Source organism: Rhinatrema bivittatum, chromosome 15, assembly GCF_901001135.1.
Source record: "Rhinatrema bivittatum chromosome 15, aRhiBiv1.1, whole genome shotgun sequence".
NCBI lineage: Eukaryota > Metazoa > Chordata > Amphibia > Gymnophiona > Rhinatrematidae > Rhinatrema > Rhinatrema bivittatum.
Window position 1 is genome coordinate 73,391,355 of NC_042629.1, and position 13,701 is coordinate 73,405,055.

General features: G+C 40.7%; 1 protein-coding gene across 2 annotated transcripts in view; it reads left to right on the forward strand.

Annotated features, from left to right (window-relative positions):
- Nucleotides 1-13,701, forward strand: part of MORN1 (MORN repeat containing 1) — a 147,276-nt gene that overhangs the window by 41,010 nt on the left and 92,565 nt on the right. For both annotated transcript variants that reach the window (XM_029578832.1, XM_029578831.1), the window contains exons 9-10: nt 597-714; nt 4,010-4,197. In XM_029578832.1, coding sequence (XP_029434692.1) covers nt 597-714; nt 4,010-4,197 — 306 coding nt within the window. The remainder of the gene's footprint in view (nt 1-596; nt 715-4,009; nt 4,198-13,701) is intronic.

Below are 13,701 nucleotides of genomic sequence, written 5' to 3' on the forward strand. Positions count from 1 at the left end.
TTTACTTGCCTTGCGCCAGATTTGTTGGCCATTGAGCTGTGAAATAGGTGAATATCTTGCGTGTTTGTGGTTTTGGAGCTTAGTAAATAGGCCTCCAAGTTAACTTTTCTTTTTCTGATCTTCCATTTAAAAGCACATCTGTTCAAGTCAAGGCTACATGGAATAAGTCTGTTTTTTAAATAACTGCTAGGTTAGGAAAAATATTTCAGAAAAGATGACAATTTGTTTTCTGTAGTTCTTAAAAGCTAGTCATAAATAGACTAATATAAAAGGGAACTTCAGTATATCACCTACAACTTGTTTGACTTTTTTTTATTTCTTTGTTTGCTTTAAACCTACAAGATTATCTATAAGCAGAATATTTGTCATGGTAAAGTTGCATCTTTTATTCAGAATGCTTTCCCACATAGATCGTTTGGCAGCTTTCTTTGTTGGTTCCATCATATGCTGCTATCTCCAAACTTAAGAGAGTCATCCAACTTATTCAAATTCAGTGGGAGAATATACTCCAGGATATTCTCACAATGCTTGAGTTATTTACTATCAAATTATTATAGTTTAATTCTTTCTTTCTTTTTTTTTTTTTAATGGGAAAGGTGAGAATGGTCGAGTCTTGAAGATTTGGGCTGGAATCAAAAATGTGCCAGCTAATTCCAGTCCTACATTTTTGGAATTATTAGAAGACCTTGATGAGAAACCAGTCAAAACCCCTTTGTAAGTGCCCAGTCCCATCATTCATTTCATTGCATAATTTGTTCTGAAGTATAAGGAAAAGCTTTATCGTGCTAAATGTTAGGCTCTGGGATAGCATATGTACAGGTTTTGTTAAGTAAAGGACTGTCTTAAATGATAAGCCTTATTTCTGGGTGGGATATAGCAACTGAATACTAATTTACTACTACTTAACATTTCTATAGCTCTACACGACATACATAGCGCTATACAAACATACAGAAAGACAGTCCCTTCTCAGTAGAGCTTACAATCTAAAAGGACAAACATACAGGACAAGAGACTTGGGGTACTTCATAAAGTGAGACAATGGTTAAAAAGAAGAGGAAGTTATTTATCAAGACTAAAAGCAATCAGGCATAAGATTTAAAAGCAGTTTAAAAAATGTGAGTCTTTTGATAGGATTTAAACATGGCAAGAGAGGGAGCATGGTGCACCAGTTCAGGAAGACTATTCCAAGCACAGAGTCGGGAATTGGCAATAGAAGAGAAGGGCACAGATAGGAGTAACTTATCCAGCAAGCAGAGTGCACGAGGAGGGATGTAGAGAGAGATAAGAGAGGCGATGTAGTGAGGTGCTGCAGAGTGAAGGCATTTGTAGGTGAGAAAGAGGAGCTTGAACTGTATGCAGGAACGGAAAGAGAGCCAATGCAGAGACTTCAGAAGAGGGGTTATGTGAGCATAGTGACTCTGGTGAAAGATAAGTCACGCAGCTGAATTTAGGACAGATTGCAGGGAGAGAGATGACTTGCCGGGAGACCTGTGAGGAGCAGGCTGCAATAGTCTAAGCAGGAGGAGATGATAGAGTGGATAAGGGTTCTGGTAGTGTGTTCAGAAAGGAAAGGACAGATTTTGGCGATGTTATAAAGAAAGAAACGACATGTTTTAGCAGTGTTTTGAATATTCATAGAAAAAGAGAGAGAGAGAGGAGTCGAAGAGGACTCCCACGTTACGGGCTGGTGGGACTGGGATGACAACTATGTTATCCACAGAAACAGAGAAAGGAGGAAGAGGAGAGGTGGGCTTGGTGGGAAAGATAAGGAGCTCCGTCTTGGCCATGTTGAGTTTACGGTGGTGGAGGGACATCTAGGCAGCAATATCAAACAGGCTCCGGGATTGGATTTCTGGTGTACAAAGGAAGATCTGTGAGTCATCAGTATAGAAATGGTATTAAAAGCCATGAGAGGAAATCAGAGCACCAAGGGAATTAGTATATAGTGAGAAGAGAAGAGGGCCCAGGATGGAGCCTTGAGGCACCCCAGTTGACAGTGGAATAGCAGTAGAGGAGAAACCACCAGATGAAATGCTAAAAGTACAATGGGAGAGGTAAGAAGAGAACCAAGACAGGATAGAGTCCCGAAATCCAAGCGAGGACAAGAGTATCAAGGAGTAGGTAGTGATCAAAAGCAGCAAATGGGTCAAAAAGGATAAGGACAGGCTAAAGACCTTTTTGGTCATTGGAAACTTTGGCAAGGGCTGTTTCAGTTGAATGTAGAGGGCGAAAACCAGACTGGAATGGATCAAGAATGGCTTGAGATGTAAGAAAGTCAAGACAACGGCGGTGAACAATAGTTGGAGGCAAAAGGGAGAAGGGATATGGGAAGACAGTTAGCAATTTATAAATAACTATGAGGTCTGGGATTCTTAGCTTTCGCTTCCCTCGCTACTCCCTGTCACAGCATTTTACATTGGGTAAAGCTGTTCATGACTCACACTCTCTTCCTTTCCTTTCTGTCTTTGCTGTTCCTTAAATGGCAGTCCTAGAGTGAAGACTACAGTACCCATAAGTCATAGTCCTTTGCCCTTTCCTTAGTTCACTTTTTTAACACCATATCAAATCCGCATTGCTCTTAGCAGCCTCAAACTCAACTCCACAATCTTCTGCAAACAATTATTTTTATCTTCATAAAATGGATGAATGGAATGGCCTCCCAGTGAAGGTGGTGGAGATAAAAATGGTAATGGAATTGAAAAACCTGGGATAAGTACAGAGGATCCTTCATTGCAAAGAAGCGAGAGGAAAGCCAGAGTTCATGGGGTCTGGGGCATGGCACTACAAAGGAGATTTGGGCAGACTAGATGTGCCATCATATTGTGTCTGTCCGCTTCACCTGTATGGATACATCTATTTACTAAAACTCATGCCACTGTATCATAAACAATAATTACGCCAGGGCCGAATCTTTCAAGGGGCCTATGATTTCCCTTAAAATTGCAATCTGTTTCTAAAAGATTGTGGTTAGAAGGGCAACCATTTCTTGTATGTAATTGCAGCTTTGTAGTACAGATCATCTGATGTGTAAAATCAAACCATTCAGCTGTGTTTTGTGAGGAACAGTGAGGTGAGGTAACTCCATTTACAAAACCAGGGTCATCATAACCAGATAACATGATGCATGTAATTAAAGTAAACCTTCTTGTGGGGAGTGCTAGGCAAGATATTTCTAATTATGGAGTAACTTGCATTAGTGTTTAAAGGTGGGCATTGTTGGAGGGGGCAAGGAAGGACCATAGTAAGTATTTTGTTGATTGATTTATATTTTGCTTTTTAGGTACTTCAAAGCAGATTACATGCAAGTACTTCCTGTCTCACAATATAAGTTTTTTGTAGCTGAAGTGGGATTTGAACCCTGGCTTCTCTGCTCTAACCACTAGGCCAATCCTCCAGTCTGCATCTTTCGGTGGAGTGAGGAGTTTCTCCATGCTGACTGGCCCTTTCGTTTTGAGGTGGTTAGGACAGGGAAGGTAGGCAGAGCACGGCCTGGACTACCATGACCACACTAACTTTAAAACCCAATGTAATGCCAATGTTAAAACTGGCAGCTGGCTACTCCTATCTTTGTATTAAAGCTGACCTCTTACAATGCTATCAGGGAGCAAACTGTTCCATAGTTGATGTCATCAAAGGTTACTCTTTCAGGCTCTAAAGCTGAGTGGTACAGTTATTATTTATACTATGTATTATACTATTGTTCGTATTACTTTCCAAATTAGAGGTGCTTTTACAGCTTGGAAGACAGAAATTGTCAAGTTATTTAAAAAAGAAAATCTAACAACTCTTCTCATATTTTGAGTTATTTGTGCTGCTGTCAGTTTATGCAAGGTGTTTTGCAGCCCTCTTAAAATACTTTATATTATATCACTATTATTCTATGAATAATATTTGCACTCCGTTACATTTGATTCTATCAGCTTTACATGCCATTTTAGAATATCCTGTCTTCTGTTAGTATTTTAGAACCTCATCACAAGCAGTGTAATGTGTTTGCCTTTCACAGTGGCTTTGAATGTATTGGTTATCCTTTGGTAGACGCATCTGGAAAAGAAGAGCAGAACACTGAAGTTCCTAGAATAAGCAAATATGACTTTGGACTAGCCAGCTCTTCTGTCACTAAAGGAGACAAAGAGTTAGAATCTGGATTAGACAGCCTCCAGGGATCAGGAGATGCTCCTAGCAACCTGGATGGTGAGTGGAGAATTATTTAATTAAAGAAAGGGTATCATTAAGCATCAGACATCACTTGTGAAAAAATTAATTACAATGCCTGGAGCAGACTTTAACAGACTTGTGGAAAGTAACAATCAGGATTTACTTATTGTATCAATTTGTAAGGAAATTGGTCAATTTAAGGTAAGCGACATGGATTTTCTCCTTTTCATTCAATTATTTTTAATCTATGTCTTCAGGATTGAAATTTAAATAGGTCTAGTGACTGCCAGCTGTGCACAGCACATCTCTCCTTACTCATCCTTTGCAAGTGCTTCACTCCTCCTTTCAGCCAAGATCCTCTGGCCCTGCTCCCTCCCCTTCTGATTTCCTGGGCATACATTGAGTAACATCTTGACCCTCTCACTCTTTGAACCCGCATCAGTCCCCTAGAGCAGGCTGCTGCTCTTTCTTCCATTGCGTGCACACCTTGTTCTAGTTAGTCATCATTTTAAATGACTCTCTCCTCTTATAATGTTTGGAAAACACCATCTCCTGCTATCTGTTGGCAGTTCTCCTGCACTTAGCATCTGTAGAGCTAGTTACTGCCCCTTCTCTCCTTTTGGTTGTGCTCCTTCCCTTTTATCCATTGAACAGATTTTTTTTTTTCCTTTTATCTTTGGGGCTTTCATTCCTGATCCTCTTGCTTCACTTATTTTGGTGCCATATCATGCAGGCAGATGCTAAGTATCTCCTTATCAGATTGATGACGTTTTCTTTTTTAATCAAATAGGACCTTAAAGCACTTGCTATAGTGAAGTGAAACTTAAAGGAATGTAAAATACAACTTAAAAACATGCAGTGTTTCAAGATATAGCATCAAGGATTCCTGCTCACAAACAGTAGATTCTCTAAACAAAACTGGTTGGCCACCGACTAAGAAATTGTTATAGTTAGTGAGGTTTGAGTGGACCCTTGGACACTGTGTCAGCTGACCTCGCCCATGGGGGGGGGAAGTCCCGTGAGGGGCCATAGGTCAGGCTCAGCTCTGGACACACAAATACAGATAGTTCTTTATTTAGACAGTTTGAGAAGCCACCAGAGGTGGCAGTAGTGAGTAGAAGATGTAGCCCAGCTGAGCTAGTATTCCCCAGGGCGCTGGAACAGTGGTTCCTCCGGTAGCAGTGCTGTAGTGGAGAGAACTGAGAAAGTGAGTACAATATAACATTCACAGAGTCCCAAGTATGGAGAAGCCCCGAGATAGGGAGAGCTGGCCCTCGAGGAGCGAGTACCAGATCCCTGGAGGTAGAGAGACTTGTTGGCAAAGTACTCGCACAGCGGTTCCACGTAAGAGATAGCACTGGCGCTGGAACGGAGGCAGGCCCTCGAGGAGCGAATACCTGGTTCCAGGGAGACAGCTCTGAGGAGTGGATGGTAGTAGTACTCACTGATGGTCTCTGTAGTGAATTTTTCCAAGTAGAAGAGGAGATAGATGCAGGCAGCGGGTCAGGGAACATGGGCCCTCGAGGAGCCGAGTACCAGTTACCTGACAGCGACCTGAAAGAAGCAAAAGAGGCCCCCGAGGAGCGGGTACCTCATTAATAGAAAGTGTCCAATGGAAGTTGGAAGGCAGAGTAGCTGGGTATGGAGAGCGAATCCCATCCGTAAGAAATCCCCTTGCTTACTCAACGGCTAGCAATAAACTGTAGGCTTAAATATCCGGGCAGCATGATGTCATCACAGGGGGACGCCCCTGAGGAACGCGCCAATGAGGAAATAAGAATGAGGGCCGTGCGGTGCGCTCGCCCTAAGGTACCTGGAGAGCATGACTGGAGGCAGCGCCCAAGCCAGTCCGGGGACACCGGAGAGGATGGCAGACAGACACCGCGGCAGCCAGGCATCCATCAAGAGCAGGAGGAGTCGCAGAAAAGGAAAGGTAGGCGGAGTGAAGCCGTCGGGCAGCAACGGTCGCAACAGAAATTACTGTTTTTCTTTTGTATTTTATTTTACTTGTGAAGAAATTTAACAATTTATAGTCTTCTTCTATATATAATTGGCTATACTTGTATGTTTCTATGTTTCTATGTTTCTATGTTTCTATGTATGTTAGTCACTCTTGGTCTATGTTTCTATGTTTCTATGTTTCTATGTTTCTATGTATGTTAGTCACTCTTGGTCATGCTTCGGAAACCATGTGTGTGGGACATTTTACAGATCTGATTTTGTTTCCTTAGGATCTACACTCGATATCCCACCATTATCTTAACTGAAGACAAAATACAATAAAAATGATTTTTCTCATGGGGTACATTAACATGGCCACTTTTTAGATGTTTCACACAGGTCAAAATATGTTTACATGCATAAACTGACTTTCTGAACATTTACGAAACCATTAGTGAAGGTCCAATGAAAGATAAGATCCTCATCAAAAACTTTCAATAATCTTAGGTCTCACTGAATCTTTTCATCCTGGAAATGCTGCCATATTTAAGATTATGGTGTCCACATTGACATAGTGACATGCTGAAAGTGGAAGAATCTTTTATATTTGCCAGAATGTCTACCCAATCCCATAATGAATTCATGCATTGCTCGTGTCTGCTACTTATGGTAGCACTCATCATGAAAGCTAGTGCCTCCAACTCTTCCTGTCCCAGTCTTATCCTTTTGATAGAAAAATAGATGGGAGCTAGACCTGTAGAAATAAGTCTTTGGAAAGAGAAATCAAAAGAGAAGGAAAGGAGGGTAAAGGCAGTGTGGTGAGATGAGCTCTGGACAAGAATCCCAAAGACAAAAATGCACAAGACTAGACAGTAAGAATTAGGCAGTAATGACAAATAAAGCAGCTATCCCAGCTTATTAAATATGCTGATGTTGCTTTCCTATTGTTCATTGGAGTCTAATGCTGAAACTTGGGACTTGAATCAAAGTTTAATCACTATTAGTTTATTGTAAACAATAATATGAAATCTCTCATAAACCTGATACATGACTTGAATGTAAAAAAAAAAAAGGTTTTATTTATTTATTTATTTATTTGACAATTTTTTTCTATACCGTCGTTTAGGGGTACCATCACAACGCTTCACAACTCACATGATAAAAATATAAATAACAATATTACAAATCAAATTATTATAAAATGATACTAAAAATGTAAGTAAATAATAAAGTAAATAATAGTGTCAAAAATAAAACTTAAAATCATTACTATATATAAATATAAAATTACTAAAAGTATAAAAGAGACACTGACTTTCTGTGGTAGAATCTTTCACCAAAAAAAAAGAGGTGTAACACTATGGAGACAGGGTCAGATAATGCATATCGACTTTCATGGATATTTCCTCCCCTTATCATCCATTAATTTACCTCTTACATAGGATATTATCCAATCATGCAAAAGACAACAGAAAGGTTCCCATATTTTCCCCATACAAATCCAGCTTGCTTATTTATTTATTTTATTTATTTTTAACTTTTATATACCGATGTTCCTGTATAGGATACATATTGCACCGGTTTACATGAAACTGAATTGTCGCCGAGGGGCGGATACAATGAAACAAGTGGTACAATGAACATGTGGAACATTAGCAAAACACTATAATATAATAATATAACAGTAATAATAAAATGATAATAAAATACAGTAATAATAAAATAATATAAAATAAAATAGAAACATAGGGCTATGTCTGATGAGATTTCCAAATAATCTTTAGGAGAAAGTCAGCGTAGCGGGAAAGGTGGCGTAATTGATGGATAACAGGAAAAAACTGACTTGGTAATCGGGCAAGTTGAGCGGGAAGAAATCCACAAAGTGTATTAAGACGTTAAACTTGAAAGGATTCATGGGGGGACAAGTGAGTTGTAGCTGTGTGAAGTTTGTTTCAGCATGTATGTTCATTTTTCCATCATTGCAATATCAAATATTTGTTTGTGCCACACCTTGAGCAACCTTCCACATTAGAGCAATCGTATACCTTCCAGCATGGAGGAGCTGGTCAACTCAACATAGCTTAGGTGTGAGCACCAAGTCAACCTTTGTGATAATTTTAATTAAAGTTTGAACTCGCTTTCAAAAGGAAATCACAAATGGGCAGTCCCACCAAATATGCAGATGGGACCCTTCAGATCCACATCCTCTCCAGCACTGCCTAGGAGAGCCAGGTGAGAAAGCAACATAAAAAAATGAGTGCCTACCTATATGTTCAATAGAGCAGTATTACCATTAGCTCCACTCGCTGTCTACAAATTGGGATTTTATGCACCGCCTGCCTATCCCCGTCCAGTCCCTCTCAGTCAACATCAGCTGGAGATCACAATTCCAAGCTTCAACTACAGCAAGGGGAGGTCCCTTGCAACCATATCCTCCAGGATAGCTCTGTATAGTGGAGAAATGATCCTTCTTGGGAGATCCTCCTTAAGGTGAGGGCAGCTTCCACCCTCCCTATGAAGCTCAAGGATGTTCATTATTTTAGTATAAAAAGCAATTGATCCTCCCACAATCAAGTATTCATCTTGAAGATCCAAGAACAACTTATAATTAATGCTCTCTTCCCATAAAAATGAGGCCTAGTTTTCACCAATCTGAGGCATCCGCACAATAAGTATGTAGAGAGCGTGCTGCATTGCCTTTTAAAGGAGACCAGGAAGACACCACTCCCATCTAGTTGGGTATTTTGAATAATCAAATTGAACAGTTAATTTGCAACACTGTTTAACATCCAAAGCAATATTATGTTCTTTCTTTTTTTCTTTTAAACACTTGAATTCCACCCATTGCAGTCCAACTGTGCTAGGAGGATCACAGAAATAGGTAAACATTATAAAACCCAGAATCTGGCAGAACAAAACTAACAATCATCACCACTATACCTGACTTATCATCAGGTAACAGGAAAGGAAAAATATTCAGGGCACCCCTTTTACATTAACCTCGCCCTTTTCCAATAACTTGCACGCAGTAAGTTGTTTTACTCTTTTTGAAGTTGCACCTAATTTCTTCATTTTTCTATTTGGGTAGGGGGGATTTGAAGATGGCTATTGCCTTAGCATGTCTCTCTTTACTAGGAAAAAGGATTTTACATTTTGTTTTGCCACACTTGAAATGTCTGTTCATTTGTTATGGTTCTGCTGGAAAGACGAAATCCCACGGTTACACTAGGGTGAGTGGGAGAACCAACTGCACTGTATTAGGTATATAATAAGTACAGCTAGCCAGCCCAGCCATGTTCATAGAGAAAATCCAGAAATGACTATGTTGTAAACATACAGAGGGTAATTGTATAGCAACCCATGTAATTTATGGCTTGTCAAAACGCATAACCTGTGCACAGGGACGGTAGCTTTCAAACCGGTGCGCAGGGATGCGGATATTTTATAACTTGCACATGTAAATGCACGCGTGTTATAAAATAGCCTGGCCGCGCACACATGTGCACCAAATTTTAAGTGGGTGCCCGCATATTTATTTATTTATTATTTTTATTTTTAGATTTTTATATACCGGTGTTCCTGTATTAAAATACAGATCACATCGGTTTACATTGAAACATAAAAATTACGCCAAGAGGCGGTACATATAACAAGGTTATAGAACTTGGAAAACATGGAAAACAGGTTCGAAAAATAACATTGAGAAAATTGTATAGTCTCTTTGAGAAACCAAATCATAAAATAAGGCGTAATTGTCTAAGATAAATGTGATCTGCAGAAGGGATTGCGATGGTGAGAAAATCTTGATAGCTGGAGGTAAAAAATAATCAAAGTTCTGGAAAAGCTTGGCTAAAGAGCCAGGTTTTAATTTTCTTTTTGAAGGAAGCGAAGCAGATCTCAAGGCGGATGTCTGGCGGGAGCATGTTCCATTGGACGGGTCCTGCTAAAGAGATGGTACGTTTCTGATGTAAGGATATTGTTGAAGGAACATAGAGTGTGCCTTTATAAGCTCCTCTGATAGGTCTAGATGAAGAGTGAAAACGAAGTTGGGTACTTAAGTGGAGTGGGGATATGTTGTAAATAGATTTATGAATTGCTGTGTATATTTTATAGAGAATCCTTTGCTTAATAGGCAGCCAGTGGAGGAGTTTTAGTATGGGGGTTATATGGTCTCTTTTATTTGTATTGGTAAGGATTCTAGCTGCAGAGTTTTGAATCATCTGGAGGGGTTTGATGGATGAGGTAGGGAGACCAAAAAGGAGCGAGTTGCAATAATCGATTTTTGTTAGAATAATGGCTTGTAGAACCATCCGAAAATCATTGAAGTGGAGAAGTGGTTTCAATTTTCTCAGGACAAGAAGTTTATAGAAGCAGTCTTTAGTGGTGGTGCTTATAAATTTTTTGAAGTTAAGCTGATTATCTATCATGACGCCTAGATCACGTACATATGGTGAGTGATTAATTATAGGAGTGGTAGAAATGAGTGGGACAGCTGGGTATATTAGATTGTTATTAACGTCATGATTGATAATTAAGATCTCGGTTTTGTTGTTGTTGAGAATAAGGCTGAGACTGGATAGAAGATGATTGATTAGTTGCAAGCAATTATTCCAGTGAATCAAGGTTTTGTGTAGGGATTCTGAGATTGGGATGAGTATTTGGATGTCATCCGCGTAAATGTAGTGTGTTAGGTTTAGATTATTAAGAAGACGACAGAGAGGGAGAAGGTAAATGTTGAAAAGGGTTGGAGAGAGGGAGGAACCTTGAGGGACTTGATAGAAGCATATCCCGCTTCTATCGCCTAAGTCAGCAGATTTTAAAAGGGGTGCGTGCCCTCGCCATTCCCAGTTTACCAGTTCGTCTAGCAATTTGTCCAGTTAATGGCTAGGGCCTCCCACCCCTCCTGTTTGATAGCCTGTACTCCTCTCACTTACCCCAGACCCTTGAAACCCCTCAGAAATGGCTCAATCCACAGCAGAAGTAAAGTTATGCGGCAGGGGACCTCTGTGCGTAAGTATTTAAGTGCACATCTCTTGGCTGGGTCCTGAAACGCTCACGCCTTTGTAAACTTTGGAGATGTGCGTGTATCTGGGCGCTTTTTAAGATACATTCTGTGTGCATGAGCATGACTTCTTTGCTTATCCCCAGCTGAAGCACTCGCCGGGCTTTTAAAATGTTTCTTATAATGTACTTTTTTTTTTTTTGCAAACTATGACTTGCTATTGTTTCTGGAGGTCTTGATTATCTCTTCCCTCTACTTATTTTCACTTGTTCCTTTTATTTGTGGTATGTGCTGTAGAAACATACTTTATTTAAAACAAGAAAAAGACCTGAACCTTCACTTTCTCTCTCTTTCTTTCAGTGCATTCATTCTCGGCAGAGCTTAGTGAATGTGCAGTTTTTTTTGTCTCCTTTTACATTTTGTACTGGATGAAATGCACAGTAGTGTCTGCAAGGTTTCTTAATGTTGATTTGCATTTGCAGATAGTTGGAACATTTTTAGAATGATCCCTGGATGAGTAGGAATGATGTTAAAAGCCAGGCAGATGGTGGGTTAAGAATTGCTTCATCAAGAGAGGGCACCCACTTGGTCCCAATTATGCGTTCTGTGGTAGGTTGAGAAGTGACAGTTACACCGTGTCTGACACATCAGTTAAATGGATGTGTACTGAACCCCCTAACTGTGATGTCTTACTGATGCTGAGGCCTCTTGAAGAATCAGGGTTGTCAGGCAAAGGTAGGAGGGAAAGGATCATGAAGAGAGAATATAAAGGGACTGTAGGGAATTCTGTTACTAAACAGCGCGTTGTACAGCTCTTCTTTTTAATAGATCTCTTTTCAAGCCGGTTACCCAAAGCAACCAACTTCTTGCCTGTGTTATGTCCCATGCTGCTGCAGTGGGACGTAGATCTGCATTTTCTAGCCAGCTTCTGACAGATTTCAGTGATTAGTTTTTTCATTGAGAAAGGTCAATAATAATAGTTTGTTTTGTTTAAAATGTACTTTCTGCAAGGGCTGAAAAATCCCATTTACCAATCCAGATGCAAGATTTTATGCCTCCCAACCAATAGATGGAGACAGACTTACTGACATCACCCTATCTAGGCTCCCATGCTGACCTCAGCCTCCCAGTATTCTCTATCTCCGGCAGATAGCAGGCGAGCAGCCCATACTATGAGCCAGGCCCGATTAGGCCAGGTGAAGAAGACAGAAATTTGGATAGCAGCTCCTGAGTTGAAAGTCCTCCTTGGCTGAGCATAGCCAGTGGACCGGGGGAGGTCCTTCCAGTTGTTGGACAGGGTTTTTCCTGGCTACGATTGCTGGAATACTCCTTTTCCTCCCCATGCTCTCTCTCTCTCTCCTCTTCCACAATCTCTCCTCCTCTTAAGACTAAAAAAAAGCTCCCCCTCTCAGTTTTTTTCCTTCCTTCTCCTGAGCCCTGTGGCTGTGCCTTTGTTCCTGCTTGTTAAAGCAGAAGGGAAGAATGATTTCCCTTCTGAGGGACTGTGGGCTAAGAGAGAAAGCAGTGTATATGAATCGTGCTGTCAGGCACTGAGAGGAGGAGAGAGAGATTCTGCAGGCTGCTGGCTGGAATGATGAGAACGGAGTAGCTCAGAGGAGGGGCCTCTTACGCTGGTTCTGGTCTACAGCTCCTCCGGATGGAGCTCCAAGAGGAGCAGCTCCCATCTCTTTCTGGGCCTTATTCCCATGGAATTTGTGAAGTGTTTGCATCGGGGGCTTTTCTGTAGGGCAGATTGCAAGCTCCAGGATTTCTTCCTGTGGGACCCCCCTCTCAGGAGCTCCTGGGAATCCAGAGAAAAAGAATGAGAAAAGAAGTAGGAGGAGGACTGGGAGGGAAGAAAGTCCTGTGGTTTTGGATTTGTTACTTGTGGACCTTAAGGTTTCATGGAAAGAGGTAGTGAAGGAGAGTTAGAGATGGTCTGTTCGCCTAGAGATGAGGACAGTTCAGTTATGATTTGGTTGTTCCACAAAAAGGAACTTTCTCCTATAGTTTCCGGGTCCCTAAGAAAAATGGACATAGTGAGAAATAAATACATAAAGGATAGGAGTCTGTTAATGCAGAAGATCCCATAATGTTGAATTTGTTGCCAGAATCGGAGAAAATTATTTTTCACTCAACACACAATAAAGCTCTGGAATTGGTTGCCAGAGAAGGTACTTAGTGCAGTTAGTGTAGTAGAGAGCAGCTCTACTGCGCAAATGCGCAGTAGAGCTGCTCTCTACTGCGCATTTGCGGCACGTCGGTCAAGCTTTGTTTATTAGGTTGGTTGAAAAGCACCGGTCCAAGTACAGATCCCTGAGGCACTCCGTTTACCCTTTTCCACTGAGAAAATTGACTGTTTCCTGTCTTTTAACCAGTTTGTAATCCATGAATGGCCATCGCCTCCTATCCCATGACTTTTTAGTTTTCCTAGAAGCCTCTCATGAGGGACTTTGGATTTTCAGAAGGCGTTTGACAAATACACTACATCTACCGGTTCACCTTTATCCACATGTTTATTAACCCCTTCAAAAAAATGAAGCAGATTTGTTAGGCAAGACTTCCCTTGGGTAAATCCGTGCTGTGTTCCTTTAAAC